General features: G+C 40.0%; 3 protein-coding genes across 5 annotated transcripts; all 3 read left to right on the forward strand.

The window, feature by feature from the left end:
• Positions 1 to 227: 227 nt before the first annotated feature.
• On the forward strand, positions 228 to 3,080 carry LOC116046531 (zona pellucida sperm-binding protein 4-like). Its single transcript, XM_036001370.1, has 10 exons — positions 228 to 581; positions 679 to 800; positions 988 to 1,090; positions 1,174 to 1,391; positions 1,479 to 1,567; positions 1,642 to 1,775; positions 2,018 to 2,260; positions 2,373 to 2,467; positions 2,574 to 2,637; positions 2,910 to 3,080. Exons 1-10 carry the CDS (start codon positions 323 to 325, stop codon positions 2,990 to 2,992), a joined length of 1,410 nt encoding a protein of 469 aa, XP_035857263.1. The 5' UTR covers positions 228 to 322; the 3' UTR covers positions 2,993 to 3,080.
• Positions 3,081 to 3,740: 660 nt separating this feature from the next.
• On the forward strand, positions 3,741 to 9,737 carry dhx40 (DEAH (Asp-Glu-Ala-His) box polypeptide 40). The gene is made up of 17 exons (XM_031294890.2): positions 3,741 to 4,131; positions 4,373 to 4,518; positions 4,609 to 4,728; positions 4,879 to 5,115; positions 5,207 to 5,273; positions 5,917 to 6,048; positions 6,195 to 6,294; positions 6,420 to 6,506; positions 6,674 to 6,856; positions 6,953 to 7,033; positions 7,141 to 7,298; positions 7,924 to 8,038; positions 8,203 to 8,311; positions 8,604 to 8,698; positions 8,838 to 8,907; positions 9,040 to 9,268; positions 9,532 to 9,737. The coding sequence occupies exons 1-17, from the start codon at positions 3,960 to 3,962 to the stop codon at positions 9,651 to 9,653; spliced, it is 2,223 nt and encodes a 740-aa protein (XP_031150750.1). The 5' UTR covers positions 3,741 to 3,959; the 3' UTR covers positions 9,654 to 9,737.
• A 439-nt stretch (positions 9,738 to 10,176) lies between these two features.
• Positions 10,177 to 25,091, forward strand: akt2 (v-akt murine thymoma viral oncogene homolog 2). Of its 3 annotated transcripts, XM_031294899.2 has the most exons (15): positions 10,177 to 10,601; positions 12,396 to 12,568; positions 12,852 to 12,983; positions 13,110 to 13,221; positions 14,487 to 14,640; positions 17,110 to 17,241; positions 17,380 to 17,445; positions 17,553 to 17,621; positions 18,718 to 18,840; positions 18,998 to 19,126; positions 19,588 to 19,802; positions 21,314 to 21,401; positions 21,491 to 21,593; positions 21,712 to 21,815; positions 24,413 to 25,091. In XM_031294899.2, the coding sequence occupies exons 2-14, from the start codon at positions 12,523 to 12,525 to the stop codon at positions 21,789 to 21,791; spliced, it is 1,449 nt and encodes a 482-aa protein (XP_031150759.1). In that variant the 5' UTR covers positions 10,177 to 10,601; positions 12,396 to 12,522; the 3' UTR covers positions 21,792 to 21,815; positions 24,413 to 25,091. The 3 variants fall into 3 exon arrangements, with proteins under 3 accessions (XP_031150759.1, XP_031150758.1, XP_035857262.1); XM_031294898.2 differs by lacking the exon at positions 24,413 to 25,091 and having other exon boundaries at positions 21,712 to 22,208; XM_036001369.1 differs by lacking the exons at positions 10,177 to 10,601; positions 24,413 to 25,091 and adding an exon at positions 10,817 to 10,838 and having other exon boundaries at positions 21,712 to 22,208.
• Positions 25,092 to 25,117: the final 26 nt, after the last annotated feature.

Raw genomic sequence — 25,117 nt, forward strand, 5'->3', positions numbered from 1 at the left:
CTGTGTATGCAAGATGTATTGAATGCCAAGACCGGGCTGTGAATGCATGTGAGAAGCAAAACTTTACTTTTTTGACCATATTGCTTTATACTTTCAGTTTGACTTGCAGACAAAATGAAAGCCTTTTGTGGGTTTCCATTAACCAAACATTCGCAACATTCACATCTACAGACAGTTTAGAGTCTCGGGTTCACCTGCATGTCTAACTGTGGGAGGATACAGGGTGAAAGGCCCCAGAAACTGACTTAAACACAGTACCCTCGTGCTGTGAGGCAACAGAGAGTTGCTTTTACTCTCCTGAGAGTTGTGCCAATTAAGCCAAATGAGAAGCAGCTGCTCTGTTTGTCAGAGTCCTCCGTATCCAAAGATGATGATCCACAGCACACACTGCATTTTGGTGACATTTGTTTTGTTAGCACTGCTTCTTTTCAAATGTCAAGCCCATGCTGCTTCAAAACTATTTGAAGCAGCAGTTTCTAACACTATGAATAATGATACATCGATTTGCCACGATGGGTTCATGTCTGTTTACATATCAAAGGTGCAATTTGCTGGTCTTCCTTTCACCATTTATGTTCAAGGTAAGTCAGACACTAAAAATAAATGATGATGATCGCTGATGACACATAGCTTTGAAGTGTTTACTATGCTCTTGTTTGTGCCCAAAATTACACACAGATGATCACAGCGGATATTACCAAGCTATCGCTATAGCAAAACAGTGCCACTACTTTCTTGGAGGAAATGACACCTTTATTTTCCTAACAGTTGCTTCCCAAGGATGTTTTGTGAGAAGACAAGTAAGCTGAATTTTATATATATATATATATATATATATATATATATATATATATATATATATATATATATATATAAAAATAATATATATAAAAATAATATATATATATATTTTTTTTTTATATAGCATTTCTAATGGAAATTTTTACAATAAGTTTTTCATATTCTAATCTTACCCTTGTTTAATAGAAATACACGACAAATCTGACTGTTGTCATCATGGCACTTGCAGACAGGGGAAGAGTTGAAATTGTCAAGTCAATACCTCTCATCTGTGAAAGAAAAATGAAAGGTAGCAATTAGACGAGCACAGATAAATGTCATGACAGTATGTACGTAGTTTATTAATAATTCTTAGTGTTTGTTTTGTTACAGAGGTGAACAGAAATGATGATCCACTGATATCTAGAATTCTTTTCTGCAACAAGGATGGGTTCAACATTACCATCCCTCAGAATGCCACAGTTCCACCTCTGAACCTGGATGCAGTCTGGATCCCTTCCAGCCAAAGCCACAACTGTAAACCCAAAAAACGATCCAAAGATGCCATCACTTTCAGCTTTCCATTTACTGATTGTGGCACTCAGTCTGTGGTAAATGTAAATATATCACATTCACATCCACAGTCTTGATACATTATTTTTGTGACTAACTATAACAAGTTTGGTTATGTGTTACAGATAGCAGATGGGAGTATAACTTACTGGGTCAACATTGAGGTGAAACAACATATGCGGAAAGGCTCTATATTTCGTGACACTCCTTTCCAGTAAGAAATGAAAATGTTCCACTTCTCCTGCTTTTTGAAGGTAATGGACACTCATTTACGTTTTCTTTTTTTAGTTGTACTGTGCATTGTAGCTTTGCGCTAGCACAAATTACTCAACTGGGCATCGAGGTTCAGGGAGAAAAATCTGAGTACATGTCAACACTGAAGAGCGAGGGAATACTGAGGACTGAAATGAGGTTTGCCAAAGGTCAAGTTAGTCATGTTTTTGCTTTTTATTCCTATTTTTTACTTTTATTGTTCATGAAACTCATTCTAACTGTGTGTGTGTGTGTGTGTGTTTTTATTCAACATGTATTAGAAGCCATAGAAAATGCCATCAAAATATGTTAATACATGAAAAATTAATCAATCACATTTACTTTAAAAGGGCAGTTTTAAACTTGGATCATAGTGAGGCTTTTTTTTTTTTTTTTTATCTTTTATCCACAGACTCCAATTACAAGTCATTCTATTCCTCTCGAGATCCTCCACCAGTAACTGAGCTTGGCCAGCCTGTGTATGTGGAGGTGTTTGTTCTCAAACATGAGAACAAGGATTTGGTGCTGCTGCTGGAAGACTGCTGGGCGACACCGACTAAAAACCCACATGACCCACAAAGATGGAACCTGCTTGTTAAAGGGTGGATTCACATGAAATTACCAGACATTTTACCATGGTTTTATTATCCAAAAAGTAATTTACATGTAAACATCTTGGCCTATACTTTGATCAACCAAAACTCCTCTTTGTATCAAATCCAGATGTCCTTTCAGTGGTGATAGGCACAGAACTGTTGTGCTGCCAGTTGTCCCCAGTAAGGAGCTGAAATACCCAACTCTTCATAAATGGTTTGTGGTCAAGCTGTTCTCATTTGTGAAGCCCCCAACAAATGAAAACCTGGTATGTAAGACAAAGTAAAAACAAAACAAAAAAAGAATGTTTTATGAATCTCTCTGGTATATTTTGGCCTTGGTGATTTGTTTTACAATTGGATGTTCTCTTACAGGTATATTTCCACTGTGATATAGAGATTTGTAAAGGACCAGCTTGCTTACAGTCCTGCAGCAATAGTAAGTTAAGCTGCAGCCTATTGATCCTTTTAAAGGTCCCATGGCATGAAAAGCTCATTGTGGGACTGGCTCTAGTGGCTGTAATTCTGCACCAAGGCTGAATTTCGGGAAAGAGACATCAGATACAGTGGGAACCACTAAGGCCTATATAAAAGCATCCAAAAAGCAGCATGTCATAGGACCTTTAAGTCTAATGAATCTTGGGTTATTGATTTATTCACTTGCTTACATGTAACTGTGAACGATTGTCTCTGTTTTTCCATGTCTTTCAGGAAGGCGTAAATTAAGACGAAGCACGCCAGGACAGAGCATTCTTTACAGTGTAATCTCTGGTGGACCTCTTTATCTACTCTAAATAACCAAGTTATATTTGGAAGCACAACTGAGAAAGGTTCCGTCAATAACTGTCAATGATTTGTAATGAAAATAAATCTAGTCCTTTTTCAGATGTTACCAGGTGTCTTTTGGTAGTGGGACTGGGACGTTAGCTGGCACTTGTTTATTTTGGGTGGTTGTGAAAAAATGTATGTAGGCTACTAGTCTAGTAGCCAACTAGGTGAACCCGGAAATGTTGAGTACACCAAAGTTTTAGTGCAGAAATGTGAAGTATGGGTCCCCGGTATACATAAACTGCTGGATGCTAATTTGCATAGGTTGAACAATTTGCATAATTAGCATTATTAGCTTAACCGTCCATTTTTGACCACATAATTTGCACTGTATGGCCAATGTCTACAATATGTGTGGTTTTAGAGGATGCTGATTTCATTTCTGGCATTTTCCATACACCCTATGGTTGGTGGGCTGAAAGTGAAGACCTCAAAAGACATGTAATTAATTTGAGTAACTTTTTTACATCCACCAATGATAAATGATTTGTTCATTAGAATAAATACTTGTTTATGTATAGCCCAGAGCCATGTCTTTCTCTATCACTCTGGTATAGCCTACACATGAACAAATCAACTTCTTCTGTGTAAATAAAGCTTGTTTAAAAAAAGTCCAGCCAGACTTTTATTGTGGTGGAAGAGCTTCGGTCATGTGCCCGCCGTTCGACCAATAGAAAAATTGAATGGGTTAGTTTGCGGAAGTTATTGAGTGAGCGTGTCGCTCGTATTCTTCTTAGAATACATCCATGGCGTGTCGTGTTTGAAACGACAGAGAGAAACATGAATGAAGTCTCTAATTGTAATGTTTAATCCCGTCTGTGGGGAAAAAAAAACACCGACTTAACCGTGTTCCGCATGATTAACGTCGCTATTTGTTTCGTCTATTCAGTTTCTCATACTGTTCTCTGCTGGTAAAGCTAACGTTACTCAGTTATGTCCAAATCAACGAGATTGGACTCAAAAGAAAATGAGTCCGAACACCTGCCGATCTATCAGCACAAAGCCAAACTGATTCAGGCTGTCAAAGACAGCACTTTCCTGGTTGTTACCGGCGAGACTGGCAGCGGGAAAACCACACAACTTCCAAAGTACCTGCATCAAGCAGGTAAGCTGTCATTTTGTTGTCCTGCCCCTTTTAATATGAAGTTAACGGTAATGCTAAACACAAACTGCATAGATCAGAACTACACGGAGACGAGCGTTTATGCTCTAACATATTTATATACAATTTCATGCGATTTTGTTGGTTAAACCATCAGCTGCCCCGGCCTATGTGAATTAGGATAGTTCGGATAAATGTCACCACTGGATTCTAATATGAGACACTACTTTTTATTTTTGTGTAGGTCTTTGTAAAGATGGCAAAATTGGCATCACCCAGCCCCGCCGGGTGGCTGCCATCACAGTGGCCCAGAGGGTAGCCCAGGAGATGCAGTGCAATCTGGGTAGAGAGGTTGGCTACCAAGTACGCTTTGATGACTGCACATCACCGGTGAGAGGCAAAGAGGATTCATCCCCTGTACAAAATACAGCACATTTATTGTAAATGTTTAACATAAAGATGTGACTGTGTTTGAGCCAGAGCACCGTGGTGAAGTACATGACAGACGGCTGTTTGCTCAGAGAGATCCTGGCAGATCCTGTACTTTCTCAGTACAGTGTTGTAGTCTTGGATGAAGTCCACGAACGCAGCCTTAACACAGTGAGTCAATATGACATTGACCTAATATCATTAACATTTATAATTTCTGCGCTATAGTAGTAAGATGCACACAGATTGTCAGCATACAAAATTGACTTATTTCTGTCAATCTTTCAATGCACACTTTGAGTAAGTGTTTATTTGTTGCAGGATATTCTCTTGGGTTTACTGAAGAAAATGTTCTCCAACCCTGCTAAGACCCCCAAGGGCCGATCCATCCCTTTGAAGGTGGTGGTGATGTCCGCCACCTTGGAAACTGACAAACTTTCAGCTTTTCTCGGCGGCTGTCCCATCTTTGCTATTCCAGGGAGGGCTTTTCCTGTCACCTGCACATTTGGTTTTGCTGTAGGACCTAAAGACATAGAGAGCACTGGTTATGCAAAAGAGGTACTGAATTTTAGCTTTGATTCAGGTGTATATAGGGTATATGTGTTTATAGCTTGATGCTTATTGTTGCCCTTCATCTTTTGCTCCTTAGGTTGTCAAAGTGGCCCTTGATGTGCATACCAGTGAAATGGCTGGGGATATTCTTGTTTTTTTGACAGGTAAGTCATAATTAATACTCTGTATCCGCAGGAAATTACGCCGGATGCATGTCTTTTCGCTGATGTCCATTACCTTCCGCTTTCTTTGTGTTGGAATTTTAAACTCAGGTCGATTTATGAGGACTATGGTTGACTGCACCTCAGATCTCTGCAGGGTAAATCGTGACAGCTTGCTAGACTATCTGTCCAATTTGAGTTTTCTTTTGCACGATAAAAACAACTTTTGAACGTACACGTTCCACCAAAATAAGTTCCTTCCCACCGCCCGTGACGATTGTGATTGGTTTAAAGAAATGCCAGTAAACCAGAGCATGTTTTTCTCCCATCCCGGAATGCTGTGTATTGTATTGTTATAATGCATTCTTAACAGTGTTTTCTTATATTTCTTACTTACTGTCCTTTCTGTTTTTATTCTTATGTTAAGTGAGTGTTGTACTTTGAGAGCAAAGATTAACCAGAGTCAAATTCCTTGTTTGTTTATGCAAACCTGGCCAATAAAGCTGATTCTGATTCTGTGTGGACTAGCCAGACCCTCCTTTGCAGCGCAGTGGAGGAAGGTCTGGCAAGGCGAGACTATAATTAAGAAGCTTATAGTATATCGTTAATGACAAAATCAGTCACATTAATCCTCCATATTTGACAGGTCAGTCAGAGATTGAGCGGGCCTGTGACTTGTTATATGAAAAAGCTGAGTCTATTGATTACCGCTACGATGTGCAGGACCAAACAGTGGAGGGCCTTCTTATTTTGCCTCTTTATGGATCCATGCCCACTGGTAAATACATACAACAGCTGTTAAATCTTATTCATTGTTAAGAAGATACAAATTGTTTTTTTTTCCAGATTAAGTCAATATCTTCCTTTGTGAGGATACTGCAAAAGTTAAAACAAAAACATTTATCATTTATGGTCTCATCCTAGATCAACAGAGGCAGATCTTTCAGCCTCCACCTTCAGGAATAAGGAAGTGTGTAGTGGCCACAAACATTGCAGCAACATCTCTCACCATCAATGGCATAAAGTGAGTGAGGCCTGTGGTTATTGGCTGACCACTAGGCTGCATTTATCAGATATACAACAATGACTTGTCTGTTATTGACATTCAAATATTTCACACAAAACATATCCAATTCTTCTCCCATAAAGGTACATCATAGACAGCGGGTTTGTGAAGCAACTCAACCACAACTCAAGGGTGGGCATGGATATCTTGGAGGTGGTGCCTATTTCAAAGTGAGTTCTTAATATAATAATTAATTAACTTAAATAATTAACATGTCATTTGAAACCTGCAAATAGGTTTGTTAACGTGATTTTCCTGCTAACACCCATGCCATGTAAAAAGCATGCCAACAAAGATTTTAACTGGATTTTTTTTTTTTTTGTGTGTGTGTGATTAGGAGCGAGGCTCAGCAGAGAGCAGGCCGAGCTGGAAGAACCTCAGCCGGGAAGTGCTTTCGAATCTACACCAAGGAATTCTGGGAGAAGAGCATGCCTGAATATACAGTTCCGGAAATCCAGAGGACAAGTCTGACTGCGGTGATACTCACACTCAAGTGCCTGGGCGTTCATGATGTCATTAGGTACACTGATGCCCATTTTGAGTTTGTTTATTTTCTGCAAAGGAGGTTAAATAATGTTGTATGTTGTCTTTACCTTCTGAGTTGTGTTTTTTTAAGGTTCCCTTATCTAGACTGTCCAGAGGAACGGTTTATTCTCGAGGCATTAAAACAGCTCTACCAATATGATGCCATCGATAGGTAAGTGGTCATACCTGTTGATCTGTGGACTTCCAAGCAGTAGTGGCTTTAAGTAATTCTTTGTGAAACTTCATGAGCTCTTAATCTGTCTGGTGTGTTGGCTGTAGGAGAGGTAGAGTGACCAAGCTGGGGGAGCTGATGGTGGAGTTCCCCCTGCACCCAGGCCTTACCAGGGCCGTGCTCAAAGCCGCTTCGCTCGGCTGTGAGGACCTACTGCTCCCTGTGGCCGCCATGCTGTCTGTAGAGAACATTTTCATCAGGCCAGGTCAGCAATGTAGCTGTAAAGGAGAACAAAAAGCATCTGTTCAATTAAAAACTATGAGGGAGAAAAACATAGAGCTTAAAAAAATAAATTAAAAAAAAAAAACTTCTTTTGTTATTAATAAAAATTGGTTTATATTATTAAGGGAATTGTTTAGTAGCATGTCACATAAATATAGAGCCAAGGAAGTTTTGTATTATTTACTGACATTTATTTTTGTTTTATTTATTTATTTCAGGTTTATTTAACAGGGACAATGCACACTAATAATACATATGAAAATGTAAAATGTGCCAGAATTAGCCAAAAGGCTATTTTACATCTGCTGTCCCTGGACAGATCGTACAATGTCACACCTAAAAAGACAAAAGGATTATAATAGTACATATAGCTTTAGCCCAATACAAGTAAAATTGACTATAAATGTAAAAATTAAAAAAAATGACAAGATCAACATATAAACAACAACAGATTGTCATTATCAACATCAATACCAGCACACACATACAACCACAAGCTAAACGTTCAGTCTGTGTAACCGACATGCTGGTTTAGTTATTTATTGAATGTGTCAGGAAATGATACATACCGAGAACTGTAGTGTAAAGAGCTCTCTTCCTGCCTGTAGGCCACCCTGAGAAGCAGAAAGAGGCAGATAAAAAGCACAGAGCGCTGGCTGCCAAGAGCGGCAGTATGAATGACTTTGCCACTCTCCTCAGTGTGTTTCAGTCATGTAAATCCAGGTAAAGAACTTTACTGATTAATGCTACAAGATGCATCAATATTATTTTTATTTGTGTGTGTGCAAATAAATGTCAGTGTTAGTCTATCACTTGCCATGTATTCAGGATTTTATACTGCATGATGATATATAGTATTAAGTGAGCCTTTGTCCTGCATCCTGCAGTGACAGACCCTCAGCCTGGTGTAAGGATAATTGGATCCACTGGAGGGCGCTGAAGTCAGCCTTTAGTGTGGAGACTCAGTTGCGAGAGATCCTCCTCCGCCTCCAACAGGTACAGCAGTTTACATCACCAAGTCAAGCGTGTTGTGTGTCCATGCCCTGTTAAATGCTTCATATTGCTGTAAATATTACATCTAACTGTAATGCACCATGCTGCCTATTTAGTATTGGCTGTTACAGACCATGCTTGCTCCCCACACTAACGTTGTACTTGAATAATTGTAATGGACCTCTTGCAGATCACTGGGCTCAGATGTTCAACTCTGTCATTTATTAATTTATTGTTTTGTTTGCCAACACACTGCTATGATCATTAATGTGAGTGTGACCCTCTTTCCTTTCAGAAGAAAGATTTCCCTGTGGACACCTTTGATGGCAATAAGAGTGAACTCTTCAGACGATGCCTGTGTACAGGATACTTCACCAACGTTGCCAGAAGGTATCCCCAGGGTTAATTTAAAATGGTCCATATTCAACTCTAGTTTTGGGATTCCTTTATTACTGTATCTCATATTAATGTCAATTATTGCTGGTTGTGAATAATTGTAGAGTCATTTTTTTCTTTTTCCCCCGCATAGGTCCGTTGGAAAGGTGTTTTGCACAATGGATGGCCATGGATCCATGGTTCACTTTCATCCATCATCATCGGTAAATGCATTTAAAAAAAAAAAAAATCTTGAATAATAAAACAGTTTTCATAGAGGACACAATTTCGTTTGGAACCAAAGCTTTCATACTTCTCTGATTTCTCCTTTGATCATAATCCCTTGTTGCTCTAAGCTGTTTGACCAGGAGGATGAGCTGAACTGGGTCATTTTCCACGATGTGCTGGTGACCTCACGGGTGTATATCAGGACTGTGTGTCCTATTCGATACGAGTGGGTGAAGGACTTATTACCTAAACTCCATGAGGTGGATGTCTATGAGCTGAGCGGTGTGGCGAGAGAAGAAGTGACTGATGAGGAGATGATCAAATGGGAGACCAGGGAAGCTGCCAAAAGACAACCAGGTTTGCGAAATGATTATATATATATATATATATATATATATATATATATATATATATATATATATATATATATATATATATATATATTGAAATTGTGATGTTGTACAGCTTAATGGTCCCTGCTATGACAATAAATGAAATGATCGAAAATAAGCGACACACAGGGTGCATTAAAAGGCACTTGGGCATGACAATGTTAATTGTTTTACAGAGTGAATGAAGTCATGTATAACAAACCAAATGATAACTTTGTTCTTTTTCAGAGGTTTCTACTGAGGATGTCATGAAGAAGCTGGAGAAGCGAAACAACGAAACCACTGTCAGCGATGCTCGTGCTCGCTACCTGCAGAGAAAGCAACAAAGACAACAAAATAAAGCTCTTTGACAGAAAGCAATTGTTTTTGAGGATTATATCACAAAGGAGCATTTTTGGAAATTATATCTGAATAATAAACATTTGTTACATTTATAACATTGCCTCTCTGTTCTTTAATGCCTCCACTTTACACACAATGCTGTAGCAGTAGTTGGTTTTCTTTGGTCTTTTGACAATGTTCACATATAAAGAAAATGTGTGTTTTTTACTTAAACTGAGTAGATTAAAAGAAACGTTTGGTTTAAAGACGAGGTGGGAACACTGGGTAAAAAAAACACATTCCGGGACATTTTGCATTACTTTTAAAGTCTTTACACTGCCTATCTCTCCACAATATGTACACCAGTTGTGCAATTGGGGTGAGGTTAAGGTTTAGTGTAAATATTTTAAATCTGTAGCCTGCTTTTCTCTGTCCTGAACTGTAAACTTGTTTTAAAAAAAAAAGAGTTAAGGTTACAATATAGTACTTGATGTACTTTCTGTTCAGGTGCAGTGGACCCTCTCTGGCCTCGTACGTCACTTCCTTTTGTGTGCGTCTGCTGGGCTGCTGTAACTTACTGTCTGGCTGGGACGGAGGGGCTTCCACGCTAGAAGGCGACTAACCACATTTAACCCTTAAGGAAGCGGCTTTATCTGTCCTGGATTTGGACATTATTAGTACTCGTATTCGACATAACTATCCATCAAGTTGGAGCTCAGTAGACTTTATTCTCTCGCTGGCTCACATACGCTTCTGTGAACCACTGCAGCAGCAACAGACCAAGCACGCCGCCGCCGCTGCTGTTGTTGTTGTGAGAGAAGAAAACAAGCTCGGCAAGCACTCCGTAAGCTGTGTGATCATTGACAGAGTTCAATACACACACGCTTCAGTTGATAACGGGTGGGATCTTTGTGCAGCGTACCTCCGAGCCTCTTCAAGAACCGACCAGCTGGGAATATTTTGTAGCTTAAGTCGAGGTAAGGAAAGCCGGGGTTGTGAGAAGTAGCGCAAGTGGCTAACTGACATGCTAACTAGCTGTTAGCTTTTGGCTAGCTGCCTTGTTTGGTCGTCATGATCAGTGTCCTAACTGCTGTTTGTCGCGCCACTTGGCCAAACTGCCCATTAGCTATAGCTAGTTGAAGTGTTTTAGCAACGTGTTTACTGTTAAGCTAACGTTACGATAGAAAAGCCAACGATGTGCCTGTCTTTGGAAGGTAACACTCACGTTTGTTGACTTTGCCTCAGTTAGCTAACGTTACGCTGAAAGGATGAGGATGTGTTAACGTTACGTTAATGTTTACGCTAGGCAGTGTTTTTCAGACATTTATTAACTGTACTAATCTAACTGGGTTGCTCTTTATTATATCCCCAAGTGGTCCTAGCTACATGTAAACCAAGTACCTTAACGCTTGACTAACGCTAGATATTATTGTTACGTTAGATGCCAAGACCATTGGACATTTAAGTGGTGTAAGTACAAGGTTGTAATAATACTACGTGTATTTAATATAGCACCGTTTACAGAACAAAGTCACAAAATGCTTTACAAGAGTAAAATTGTTAAAAATTAAACACAAAACACAGTAAAGAACAAGCAATAAAAAGACTAAAATAAAAATAAAAACAGGAGGTACAGTGAGAAGTTGGTGTGCTTCATATTTGTTATCTCAAAGAGCAGCCAGTATTACTCTAACCATTCAAATTAGTAGGTGTAAAGTTATGTATAAAGCCGTGGATGCACCTCTGATGGCCATAGAGTCTGAAGTTGCAGACAGCCTTATCTGTTTGTTTTTTATCTTTGTAAACAAAGCAGTTCAAACAGTCATTGTGTTCTGGTGACTGTATGCACTGTAATATTCAACCCCATCACTTTCACTGAAATACTGTGAAATTCTGGTAAACCTATTATCTGACATAAGCTGTTGATTCAGGGCTGACCCTGGTTTACCAAGGCCTCTCCACAAACATTCAGCAAGAGCTGTGGGAGGCTATTACATTTGACAATACAGAGATTTGCAGCCATTTTGCCAATTGTTAGATCATTGGAATGTTCTATACGTTATTTCTACTTGGCAACAGCAGAGTAACAATATCTACCATATCTACCAGGGAGAGTTGCATGCGATGATGGCGGTGTCTGGAGTTTTAATAATCTAGCTTGTGGTCATGATAGTCATTATGCTAGTTCCATTTTGGATGTCTCTGTCATAAGTGTCAGATAATCAGATATGAGGTGGTGAGCAGACGTGCAGATTTCAGCAGTTTTCTTTGTTGTGGAGTTGTGTTTCAAGGCAACAGAATGCCTGAGAAAGGTGAGGAATTTATTCAAGCACAGTGCTGTGGTAACAACACTCAGATAGGCATCAAGAGCAATACACAGAAAATTTCCTTTTCTGAGAAACTTTTTGTCTCAGGGCCTAAAGGAAGTAACCCTTATTTCACATATATTTTTATTTGTTAAAAATATTACCCAAGGCTGGTTTTATTCAAAGTGAGGACATGAATTGTACATAGCAAATAGTTTTTACAACAGTGCACTCGTAACTATCCACTTTACATTCTGTTATTTTTGTGTGATGTTTTATTTTTTTCTGATACAGGTGGTTTATAGTCCTTCTCATATGAATGAACATTGATGGTCTTTGTGAATTGTAGTTACATGTTAAAGCAACACCAGGCTACAATTAGCATTGGTTTTGTGTTTTATGGACAGTTTGTAACTCATTGTTCATTCTGCATTAACAGCATTTCTTTCTGTTCTTTTCCTCCAGGTATTACATGATATAGTTGTTTTTCATCTGAGCCACTGTCAGACACTTGACCAATAGGAACAGTTTGCACAATTTCCACCAGCTTGTCTGCAGCCCCCTCCCAACCCAGACAGTCCTCTGCCCCAGCATGAATGAAGTCAGTGTTGTGAGAGAAGGATGGCTCCATAAGAGAGGTAAGGGGGCCCCTTTTGTTCACCGGCCATCATCTGAGTCTACCTAAAAGTGATAGTCCATCTATGTTTTAAGTATTAAATACCCCCTCCCTGTAGGTAAGGTAAGGTATCTGTCAGGTTTATAGTTTGCTCATTTATGGAGAACAGATGTGTGCGTAGTTCAGTCACTTACAATGGATTCCCATTGTAATGACACGGAGGCGCCATGTTAAAGTCGAAGCACATGAGCATAGTCAAACATTAAAAGTCAGTTGGATCAAAAATCTTCACGTCTGTTTTTTAGGTGAATACATTAAAACATGGAGGCCTCGTTACTTCATCTTAAAGAGCGACGGCTCCTTCATCGGATACAAAGAGAAGCCTGAGGTGTCCAGTGACCACAGCCTCCCACCACTCAACAACTTCTCTGTCGCAGGTCAGTTTTCCCTTCTGGCTGGCACATTTCCAAGAGTCAGGATAACATCCGAGAAGGGTTTTTATGTTTTGTTGTTAGTGCCTTCAGTTCTCCAGTGTTGGCTGATAACATGTCTCTGCTTTATAGAATGCCAGCTGATGAAAACAGAGCGACCAAGGCCCAATACGTTTGTCATCCGTTGCCTGCAATGGACCTCCGTTATTGAGCGTACCTTCCATGTAGACAGCAATGAGGAGAGGTAAGACACATTCATTCCAAGGGTTTTATTTTTAGTTGTGTTTACTGTCATTTTGGTAGAAAACACAATGTGAGAGTGCCACCTGTAGTGTGCGACCAGTACATCTGAACATTCAATTTACATGCGGAAAAAAAGTATGTCTACACTTAAATACCAGAACAACAAGCTAAATAGAGATTTCTTCCTCCTCAAACTAAACAACAAATCTGGTTAGGAGCTGAACAGACAGACTGATGAGCCCAGTAAAGCTCTGTTTTGTTGCCTCTTGCTCGCCGTCAATACAGTATGGTGTTTCAGGATAGCCAAACTCCCTATGCAGTTGTTCTCACTTAGAGATATATATATATATATATTAATTTTTATTTTGTCAGACAACTGAATATGTTTAAAAAGTCCATTGATCAATGCTTATAAAAGTAAATGTTAACCAAGGCAAACCGTTCTTTTTGCAGGGCCTTTCTCTGAAACCTCAGTCAAATCGTGTATGTTGTGATTCAGCACAGCATAAACATAGATACAGGTCAACAATAACACCTCTACGTGTTGAATTCAGAAGTGTCAACTTTGGAAAGGATTTTGTGGCCATGTAAAACGCTGTCTTAGTGCAAATAGAAGGCCCAAATAAATAAAAAGGAAAGAAATGTAGTCAGCTTAGTGTGGACATAGTCTCAGAGTCCTAGCCTTCTGTCTCTATTGTAGATTAGAATGGAAATGACAGTGTCTTGAGGGGAAAAATGTGTTTTGAAAACGTGTTTTACATGAGATAAACTCAACACATATAGTAAGGACAGAAAGACAAAAGGTGCAACATTTTTACAAAATTAAACACAGAGGTTTTGATTGTTCACTACAGGCAATGCAATTCATTTTAGTTTGCAAGAGTACGAAAGACCCTCATGCTTGAAATAGAATTCAGTGCCAGATTAGACCTGATTATGCACCCCTAACCTAAGCAATCGTCATTGAGTTTTGTTTACATGGGCTCTGCCAAGTACCAAATCCCAGCAGCCCCCCAGATTATCCTCTACCTTCTAAATTGAATTTGCTAGACTACTGTATTTCCTTTAAGATATATTTTTGGCAAAACATCCAAACCATCTGTCTGAATAGAAAGAGTTTACAAATGACATGTCTCTGTTAACTACAATTTGTGCCTTAAGGCAAAACTTCTGCAAATTTGAATGTTTATAGAATAGATTCAGAGTAATGTAGACATGGCTTTGGCTAGATTTAATAAAGGTAATGTTTGTTTTCTTCTGGGTCAGGGAGGAATGGATGCGATCGATCCAGGCAGTGGCAAATAGCCTGAAGAGTCAGCAGCAGGATGAGGAGCCCATGGAGATTAAATTTGGCTCACCAAGTGACAGCAGTGGCACAGAGGAGATGGAGATTGCTGTGTCCAAATCCCGCACAAAAGTGGTCAGTATTTGCACAAGCAGTGCCTGGCAGCTGAGTGTTTGCTGTGTTTGTTCAGCTAAGCTCATCTTTATTGAGCAAGTTGTTTAAACTTTAAGCCTCTTTCTCAAAGCTTTTTTGGTGAAGCAACCTTTAAGTGAGTGGAGGGCAACATTTGCGTGTATATTTTGTCTAGTGCTGATTCACTAAAAGTGATTTTTAATGGCTCTGGTTTTACAGACGTAGTTTGTCTATTTACTGCTGACTTCGTCATGCAGCGTAAGAAGTATGTCGAGATGCAGTATGTATAAAGCTTGATTTATGGTTCTACGTTGAATCTACGTCGTAGGTATGTATGTAGGCATGCACAGATACCTAGAATCATAAATCAAGCTTTATACATACTGAGATTCTATGCCCGTAGCCTGAGGGCCCTGACACACCAACCAGACGGGCCGACCGTCGGCAGAAAAGGCAGTTGGACTGATCAGTTGGGTCCCGAGGTCCAAAAAATGCCTCAGAACACACTGAGGCGACGCCGACTTGAGTGTACGCTCTGCGCGTACGCGAAACGTAATACGTTTCCATAGCAGCAGGCAGCACTGCTCTGTATTGTTTCCATTAACCGTCTGATTATTTCTCAGAAAATGAAAACCGGCAGCTGATTGGACGAACGCGTCACGTGGTTCTTTTTTCTCCGGAAATTCACAGACAGACTGTCATGGCGGCTTGTTCAGAATACGATCTCATATTGTACTAAAATAGTTCACCAAAATGTGTTTCTGAAAACATTTTAAGCGAGAAATAGGCCATGCAGTTTCTGAATCTGTCTTCATTTCAGATTGACAAAGGTCAGTTTAAAAGATTTTCGTCAGATTTTGAGCGGCTCATCCGCTCCCCATTTCCGGGTGAGTCACCGACCTCGCCAGACGGTCCGACGGCCGATTATCGGGCTGGTGTGTCTTCTCTCTGACATGCACCTCCCCAGAAATGTAACTACACGTCTCGGCGACACAGACTGCAGCAACTGTGATTGGTCTGCTTGGCTGGGATTGGTTGCGTCGCATTTCCCCCTACTCATTTCCGGGTTCTCCTTCTCTGTAAACAACATGAAATCAAGGAGAGGGTTAACCTTTCCTGCTACAGCTTTCCCACTGTGGTCAGAAAGCACAGGGGAGACACTTTGTTTCTCCGTCATCACTGCCGGAGTCGGTACTCTCTCCAAAGCTAATCCTGCCACTGTCTCACTGTTTCTAAAGGTAGTGACACACCAACCAGACAGCAGAAAAGGCAGTTGGACTGATCAGTCTCCCCGAGTTGGTCAAAAAAGTGCCTCAGAACACACCGAAGAGACGAGACGTAATACGTCTCCATAACAGCAGGCGGCGCTAATCTGTATTGTCGCCCAAAAATGAAAACCGGCAGCTGATTGGACGAACACGTCACGTGGGTCTGGTTTCTCCGGAAATTCAAAGACAGACTGTCATGGCGGCTTGTTCAGAATACGATCTCATATTGTACTAAAACAGTTCACCGAAACGTGTTTCTGAAAAAAAATTTTAAGCGAGAAATAGGCCATGCAGTTGCTGAATCTGTCTTCATTTCAGATCGACAAAGGTCAGTTTAAAAGATTTTCGTCAGATTTTGAGAGACTCCAGTCACGCTCATCCCGCTCCTCGTTTCCGGGTTAGCACTCTACCAATCAGATTGTTCATTTGAGTCCGACTGCCAGCAGTGCCCGCCTTCCGATTCAACATGTCAAATCGGCCAAAATGAAGGCCGATGGCCCCTCGGACGGACGACGGTACGGAACACACCGAACAGACTCGAGTCACTGACCTCGCCAGACTGTCCGGCGGCCAATTATCGGCTTAGCTTAACACACACTCCCCACGCATACACACATACCGGCTCTGCTATTCTCTTAAAGAGATACGCTAGATCGACGCAAACACACCAGCCCTCAAGTATAAATCCTCACAACGGTGTAGGCCACTTACGTAGGCTATGGCGTAGACTCTGCGTAGAGCCTACGTACAACCATAAATCCACCTTAACAGCTATATGTACTGCATTTCTTCATACTTTTTACATTTACTGATCAAGTAGAAGTGTGTGGTTCTTTATAGTAGTTTGATTATTTTTGGGGACAGTTTTCTTGTACTTATGCTTATTTATATAATTTCCCTGCTTTACATTGTATGTAATATTATTCAAATAGTGATCAGTGCCTACCTTTTCTACATACCTGTCACTAGAGGCCTGCAAATGTATTTTTTTGTGTCCAGTGTGTCCAGTGTGTCCATGTTCCACTTCCTCGCTGCTGTTTCACAAGTGTTAATTTAAAGGCTTAGTTCTGTAATTTGAGGAGAAAATTTATAACTATTGTAGCATGTCATGTCTCACATACACGAGAGACGTGTGTGACATTTTTATATCCCATCAAAAACTCACAGATGCACCTTTGTCATGGCATGACCATTTTTCCTACAGACCATGAGTGACTTTGACTATCTGAAGCTGCTGGGAAAGGGGACATTTGGTAAAGTGATCCTGGTGAAGGAGAAGGCCACAGGGATGTACTACGCCATGAAAATCCTCCGCAAAGAAGTCATCATTGCTAAAGTTAGTGCTAATTACATCACAGTAAAAATTGACTTGTATTTACCATAAAATTTTTTTTGAACAAAATTGCTATCTATTAGTATGTGATCTTGCTATCATTGCATGTACCGCATGTGTGTATTGTGTGTATTCCTCTAGGATGAAGTGGCACACACAGTTACAGAAAGCAGAGTTCTCCAAAATACGCGGCATCCCTTTCTAACGGTGAGTTACCAGTGCCCGTATAGTTTCCTCTGTTTGTGTCTTCTAAAATTAAGGGACCATTTAATCAGTAAATTACAGACACTAATATTTGTTTTCCTTCTCTACAGACACTAAAATATGCATTTCAAACGCATGACCGGCTATGCTTTGTGATGGAGTATGCAAATGGAGGAGAAGTAAGTTTTTCTCGTATTGATATGGCCTACTGTGTCTGATGTGTTAATATACCCATGTATGACCTTTTTGAAGATGACGTATTAAGGGTGTATTTAAGGGTGCTCTCACTCCTAACCTGTTTGGTTCAGATAAAAAAATGGACCCAGATGCATTTGCCCAGTTAGTGCGGTTCATTTGGGTGTGAAAGATGTCAATCGATCAAACAACCGGACCAAGACTGCGGTCTCATGATTTCAAAAGCTAAATTACTATTAAATCCATCTGCTGATTGTGAACTGGTCCATAAGTGATCTGAATTGATCTGCATATCTTTGTGTAAATCCTTTGGATACCTAATAATAACTTATATAGTGCATTTCATGAAACCCAAGGCACTCTACACAGGTACAGGGGGACAAGGGAAAAGAAAATATTAGGTCAACACAAACACGGACTAAAAGGAATGAAACATCCGCGCTAAATGGAAGGGGGACGTAATTTAGTCTAGGCTACTGGCATACAACCACATCGTGCATTGTAAAGTTATTTTATGAATGAAATAGACATATTACATACCTGAGGGCTAATTCGGGGATGTTTTTTAATCATTTACAATCCGGTAATTGTCTCCATCTGTTGAAAGCCTGACCGAGATCGACTCGCGTTTCGCCCTTTCCTTCTTTTCTGTGATGGCCCTGCCCCAGGGTCAGCCATAACTACAACAGATAACTTCTAAAATAAAATGAAAATACAATTAGGCCTATATAAAAAAAATGTCCTGCTACCTTTCACCTGGCTGGATACAATAACAGGCTTTGTGGTACATTGAAATCTGTGACCCTTCAGAATGTGTGCTCTGTAGTGCCGTCTACCTGCCATAAATCCTATTTGTGACTTTGCGGGAAAAATCGGACCCAAACAAAGGTACTAATAAAAACTATATAAAAATAGCGTTCTTTTCACGGTTAGTCTCGTTTGCTGTTACAGGTCATTTATGATCATCAGATGGAAAATTACAGTTTCAGAAACATTTAAAAGTTACATATAGTAACTTTAAGGAGCATGAGGAATTGTTCTGTCTCTCATTCCTGTGTAAACGTTTTTCCTCCTTTTCAGCTCTTCTTTCACTTATCGCGGGACAGAGTGTTCACAGAAGACAGAGCTAGATTCTATGGTGCAGAAATAGTGTCAGCACTGGAGTACCTACACTCACGCAATGTAGTTTACAGAGATTTAAAGGTAAGGCATCTGCTTGCTCTGACAGTATAGTGTTAATTTATTGTAAATAAGATGGAGGGGTGTTCTTGAATATGCTATAACCTTAGATTGTCATACAATCTAGATCTAAAATAGCTGTGAACTAATTTGAGTCTAATTTGAATATTTCCCTGCACAGCTGGAGAACCTCATGTTAGACAAGGACGGCCACATAAAGATAACAGACTTTGGGCTGTGTAAAGAGGGGATCACAGACGGTGCCACTATGAAAACCTTCTGTGGAACTCCGGAGTACCTGGCACCAGAGGTAACTCACAACACAATGGCTTTAGACTCTGACATCGATATGTTTTGTGACATAGATTATGTAAATAAGTGCTTATGCCACCGGGCGGGATGAGCACATGATGGAAACTAGTTTTCATAAGTTGGTAGATTCATCTCTTAACGTTTTGGAGCAACTTCGTTAATTTCACTGGGGGACATTATGTGAAACTAGTAAGGGCAGTAGTTCAGCTGGTAGAGCTGGTTGTCAAATGCACTGTTGGTGCTTGGGCTACCATTCGCTACCGCCTTGACCTATAGAACACGGACAATCAACAGGTTCTGGGATGGGAACGTTTGCTCTCTAAAGTTTTCTTTAAAAATGCAATGTCCTATAGCAGAAATGTATCTGCAATTGGGAAAAGAAGGGCAACTATCCCTCCTGCGTTGATGTTCCTGTTGTTTTCCTTTCTCTCCGAACTCTTTTCATCACTACCCTGCCAGGTGCTAGAAGACAATGACTACGGACGAGCGGTGGACTGGTGGGGACTGGGCGTGGTCATGTATGAGATGATGTGTGGTCGGTTGCCCTTCTACAACCAGGACCACGAGCGCCTCTTTGAGCTTATCCTCATGGAGGAGATCCGCTTCCCCAAGAACCTGGCTCCGGAAGCCAAGGCCCTGCTGGCCGGCCTGCTCAAAAAGGATCCCAAACAAAGGTTTGTGATCTGCAGCTGATGTATGTTTTTCCACCATACGCCTTGATAATTAAGCACTAATTTAGTAAATACGTGAAGAATAATTTGTAGTAATTTGTGCTGATAATTGGTTTAGAAATATGAACTAGATAATGTAACAATGGTGTCTCTTGTTTATGGCAAGTATCACTAATTATATCATTAGTTGAAAGTTGGCCAACGATTTTGAGACATTTAACCAAACTGAACTGTTTGATAAAAGCTTGAAATTCAACATATTTGATAGTTCAGTTTTTTGTAAACATTCAGTACACACTGTTTTGCCGCAGCCAAGTAAAAGAAATGAAAAAGCATTTCACTGTATCAAGCAGCGTTTCAAAGTCGATATTGATATTTGAGAGTTAAAAAAACAAAAAAATCGTGACACTTTGGCATTTCTGTACTGCAAATGCTGATATATCTGTAATAAACTAATGTCAGCTATACTGATCAGTCACGCTGCACTACATATTAAATAATCTCCAACTGATTTTGTTACCCCCACCAAGGAGTATTTGTTTCCGGTTTGGTTTGTCTCTTTGTTTCTTTGTTGGCGTGTTTGGCTGTCAGCAGGGTTATGGAAAAACTACTGGCCCGAATTTTAATGAATCTTGGTGGAAGGGTGTAGCATGGGCCAAGGAAGAACCCATTACATTTTGGAGCGGATCCCAATAATGGGGCAGATACACAAATTATTTTTCACTTTTGTTAACATTGCAAGATAGGGCGTTTGTGCTGAAATTCATGTGGCGTCACACCGCATTAACATTGTCAGATAGGGCATGCTTTGGTGGAGGTCGAGTGCCCTTCTAGTTTTATTTATAAGCTTGCTTTGAAATGTTCTCTGAAATATTTTTTTTTATTGCATGCACAGCAACATCCAAAAACTCTGAAATTGTGAGTGGTACAATGTTTTCAATAGTAAACACAATTTCAGATGAAAAACACTTTATGTACGGTTTCGACGTGAAAACAAGGCTGTTCAGCTGAATAACTGGTTCCTGAAGATGCAGCAGTACCGCTCCAGAAAAACATTTTCTTCCTGGGTTTTGCACCATGTCTGTAGCACTTGATTAGTTTTCTGAATCTTCCATTTTGCTCGGGGGCACCACATATTCAGCTATAAAATAAGTAACCACATTATTAAGCCTTTGTTCCTTCTTGATTAGTTTTGTCACAGGGTAATGGCCATAAACAAGGACATAATTGATTGTTGTTTTGGTCGAGCCCCAGTGTTTCTGGGAATAGTCGAAGAACTGCTAATATTAGCACATTGAGCACTGCCTGTCTTACTAACACATGCACCTGTAAGTAGTAAGGAAATGAGGAATACATTTGTCTTGTTTGAAATTGGTAAATACAAGTCAAAAGGGAACAACACAACATAAGTGCTTGTTGTACTTGTGTATGTGTGACAGTGTTTGCACAATTATCTGTGCAAAGAAAAGGTAGCTGGTGAGTGGGTGGTGATGGTGTTTTTGTTGTGTTTACAGGCTTGGTGGCGGTCCAGACGATGCCAAAGAAGTGATGAGCCACAAGTTCTTCACATCTATCAACTGGCAGGATGTTCTTGAAAAAAAGGTGAGGTTCTGGTGAGAAAAACAAACAAATGACATGACATTTAAAATAAGATGTTCAGAATGAAAAATGACTATCTTTTGTCTCCTCAGCTTATTCCACCCTTCAAGCCCCAGGTAACATCAGAGACGGACACGCGTTACTTCGATGATGAGTTCACAGCACAAACCATAACCATAACTCCCCCTGACAAGTGTAAGTATATCTGCCGTTTGTGCTTTAAGTTCGGATTTATACATGTTTTTGTACGCATTTATGTCTTGTTTTGAACTGGTGGATGTATTTTTTCTCTCTCCCTTTATGTATACTCTAGATGACAGTTTAGATGTCGAGGATTCAGATCAGCGCAGGCACTTCCCTCAGTTCTCCTACTCTGCCAGCATACGGGAATGATCACTCAGACTCTTGAACAAGCAGGCAGGCTAACACACGATCACAATCCCACATACACACTTGCACTGCTGGGGAACGACACAAACACAAACTGGCACAAGACACATTTTCATTCAGTCTTTAACGCACGTACACACACAGACACCTACACACACTCATATCCTGGCTATTCAGACAAGACAGGGATCATCGAGTATGAAATGAACACACAGGCCGTGAATGACTGACCTCAGCAGGTTTATGTGGATAGACTGGCAGCTTTGTCTCTGTGTGTCCTCTCAGGGTTGGCTTTAGGCTTCCCTGCAGGACCTCTGCTGCACTACACTGGGGTACCACATCAAAGCCTTGACACTTTGAAAACCAGGTTATGCCAGCAAGTACCACCTCTTTACCAGCTGTACCCATGCTACACACACACACAGATACCAACCCATGCATAGACTGCATATATATATACACACACACACACACACACACACACACACACACACACACACACACAAATGTACTTGATAGAATAAAAAAAAAAAAAAAATCAAAATTAGGAAAATGGAAAAGATTTGGGGAAAAAGACAATTTTTTTTATTTCATCGATTGTTACGGTTTTAAATGTAAAGCCATATTTCTGCATTTTTTGTGATTTCTTTTTTTTTTTTTTTTTAACAAGTGCTCTTTCTGGAACTTGCTGTTACAAATCAAGTGTGGGACTGTTCCTACAGTAGGGGGAAATAGGGAAGAGGGGGAGGGGAGGAGGGTTGCCATTTCTGTGTTTGCACTGCATGTGTGTATAAGCGAATGGACGAGTGGATGTGTGAATGTATGCGTGTGTGAATGTATGCGTGTGTGCATATGAGTGCAGGAGGTTGGATGAACAACCATTTTGATTCTCAGCCATCCATTTGTGTCTTTTGTTTTCATGCATGTTTTGAAACTCTGAACAATTGCTGGAATATCGATGAGAGGACACTACACGACATACTCAATGGCCTTTTTTTAAAGGGAACAAGCATGTAATTTATGATTGATGTGACCGGCTTGGCGCTAAATTGTCTCAGTCAGGAATAGAAACTGGGATCTCTTGCATGGCTAACCTTTTGCTTTAAAAGCTGCATTAATTTAACTCAAAGTGATGCAGCAGTCAGGCTCCTAGAGTCCATGTCGCTGTGTCCAAACTGACTTACCGAATGGTAAGCTACGTCTAGCTGCTGGTTGAAGGTGTAACAGCGAGTTTTCATTAAGGCCAGTCGCTGTGTGTTTAAGAGAGTAAGAATAGAAGGAAAGAGGAGAATATAGACTAGACGCTTCAGCACAGTTGTTCCCCAACCTATCTAGAGACCAATGTAGACGCACACAGCCATCCGCTGTCCTCCATCCAGTAATTCTCTCTCCCTAGCTGGAGAGTTAGGCACAAATCTTTTGTTTATTTTCTATTTGTAATATCTGTGTAAGTTTTAAAGATATTATTTTTTTTTTTATTGTTCCCCTATTTAAAAAAATAATAATTGAGTTCAATCGTTGTTACGTCTTTATGAAGAGGCCAAAAATTGACTGACTTGGTGGACGTTTAACACTTCAAATGATTCCACGTTGATGTTTAGAACCTTTTTTTTGTTTTCTTTAATGATGTGTTACAGCACTTAAATCTGCGTAGTTGTATGTCTGGAGCAACAGTCTGCAGGTTTACAATCCAAATAAATGCTGAATGAGCTGGTCGACCAACCTTCAGCCTGCAGACAGGGCGAACTAATCAAAATATCAGCTGTATTAAGTTGAAAATCTGCATTCATTGAGTCATGATGGCACACGAGAACACACACACGAGTGCTAATATTGACGCAAGCATTTTATATTCCATATTGCTGGAAGAGATGTTGGTTGCTCTTTGAGCTTCACTAAAGAAACATCAAGATCTTTTTGTTTGTCATTGTTTTGTTCATTTTTTTCCTTTTTTTGTCGATCTATTTCTCAAATTCTGGAAGACACATTGTCTTGTTTAAGTATACATTATATAAAAAAATATATATTAAAAGTTTCTAAAAAGCTTTCATTTTTATTACGTTCTTCATTTCACGGGTTTCCATGGGAGGAATGCTTGTTAAGCTATAACGATGATTTTAAATGGGCAGTTCATTTTTGGTTTGCATTATCACATCCCTTAGGCTGAACTGAATACACAGTCTATAGATTGCATAATTGAGCATATAAAAGGAAAGTAATATCAAGGGAAATTCACATCAGTTTGATCATTCTTTTTTAAACTAGAGTGAAAATAATCCCAATGCAGAACACATTTTAAAGCTGTACTCTAAATATATATTTTACAGACAATGCTTCAAAGTTGACTGCAGGGGTGTGAATAATGAAATTGGTAGTTTTCTACCATTCTTTGCAGAGCACTTATTCTACAGCAATGTTTAAAAAACTATCAGCATTCTCTGGGATAACCCTCATGTCACATATTAATTTGTTTTTATTAAGTTTGTGTGAGTGACAGAGCGTGATGTTTGAGTGAAAGTGGTGATGAGGACACAGAAAAGCAGCAAGTTTTTGACTAATGTTGGGGCACCAGGTGGCCCCAGTTCCTGCAGATGATAATGTGATCAAATGGCTTTGATTTACAGTTCACAACTCCAGCACATCTTCTCACTGGCTCAGGCACAGCCATCATACTCTAGCCTAGTGTCCTGCTTTGGAAACGGCAGGATTGGATATCAGAACCACTGCACTGATGGACTCTACTGTGGATTTGCCTTCATTGCTATCATGGCCATATGGGGGTGCTGCTGAACTTTTTTAATATTGGTTGTGAAGCCATACTCTGAACCTCGCTGCTGGCCACGCTTTAAGCAATGCTTCACAGCTGAACATGCAAGTTAATACCCCTGACCTCTCCTGTAGGCATACACAGGCACAATAAGTGCCTCCTCACTATTGTGTAAATACCAAAAAAGAGCTTGATGGTGAATGCAGCATTCGTAGAGGGGGAGGCCTGCAGCTTTGTAGTATTTGATTTGCAGCTTTACTATGGTTACCTTGCTTCTCTGTATATTTGAATGTGATTAACAGTCACGAATGTCACACCTGATGCTGGTGTAACAAGATTTTGTCTGCTTTTTGCTGTTAGTTGAGGCTCAGAGGGCAATGAAAAAAAAAAAGCAATCTTTAAGGGGAGGACATTGTCCTGGTAGACAGTTTCAGCCCCCCTTTGCAAGACTTTACAATGTAATGGGTGATACCTGCTACAATATGGTAGCTTATAACATTTGCAACTATAATGTGCCAGTAAACATTTTTACTGAATAATGCTGTGTGTGTCTTTTTTTGTG

This window comes from Sander lucioperca, chromosome 5 (assembly GCF_008315115.2).
Source record: "Sander lucioperca isolate FBNREF2018 chromosome 5, SLUC_FBN_1.2, whole genome shotgun sequence".
Classification (NCBI taxonomy): domain Eukaryota; kingdom Metazoa; phylum Chordata; class Actinopteri; order Perciformes; family Percidae; genus Sander; species Sander lucioperca.

Bases quoted from the DNA above. Each gene is read 5' to 3' on its own strand.
- LOC116046531 (XM_036001370.1), top strand. From the start codon at position 323: ATGAGAAGCAGCTGCTCTGTTTGTCAGAGTCCTCCGTATCCAAAGATG. The intron at 801-987 runs GTAAGCTGAATT...CTTGTTTAATAG, and splicing joins GATGTTTTGTGAGAAGACAA to AAATACACGACAAATCTGAC. The intron at 1,091-1,173 runs GTAGCAATTAGA...GTTTTGTTACAG, and splicing joins CTGTGAAAGAAAAATGAAAG to AGGTGAACAGAAATGATGAT.
- dhx40 (XM_031294890.2), top strand. From the start codon at position 3,960: ATGTCCAAATCAACGAGATTGGACTCAAAAGAAAATGAGTCCGAACAC. The intron at 4,132-4,372 runs GTAAGCTGTCAT...ATTTTTGTGTAG, and splicing joins AAAGTACCTGCATCAAGCAG to GTCTTTGTAAAGATGGCAAA. The intron at 9,269-9,531 runs GTTTGCGAAATG...GTTCTTTTTCAG, and splicing joins AGCTGCCAAAAGACAACCAG to AGGTTTCTACTGAGGATGTC.
- akt2 (XM_031294899.2), top strand. From the start codon at position 12,523: ATGAATGAAGTCAGTGTTGTGAGAGAAGGATGGCTCCATAAGAGAG. The intron at 17,446-17,552 runs GTGAGTTACCAG...CCTTCTCTACAG, and splicing joins CGCGGCATCCCTTTCTAACG to ACACTAAAATATGCATTTCA. The intron at 17,622-18,717 runs GTAAGTTTTTCT...CCTCCTTTTCAG, and splicing joins AGTATGCAAATGGAGGAGAA to CTCTTCTTTCACTTATCGCG.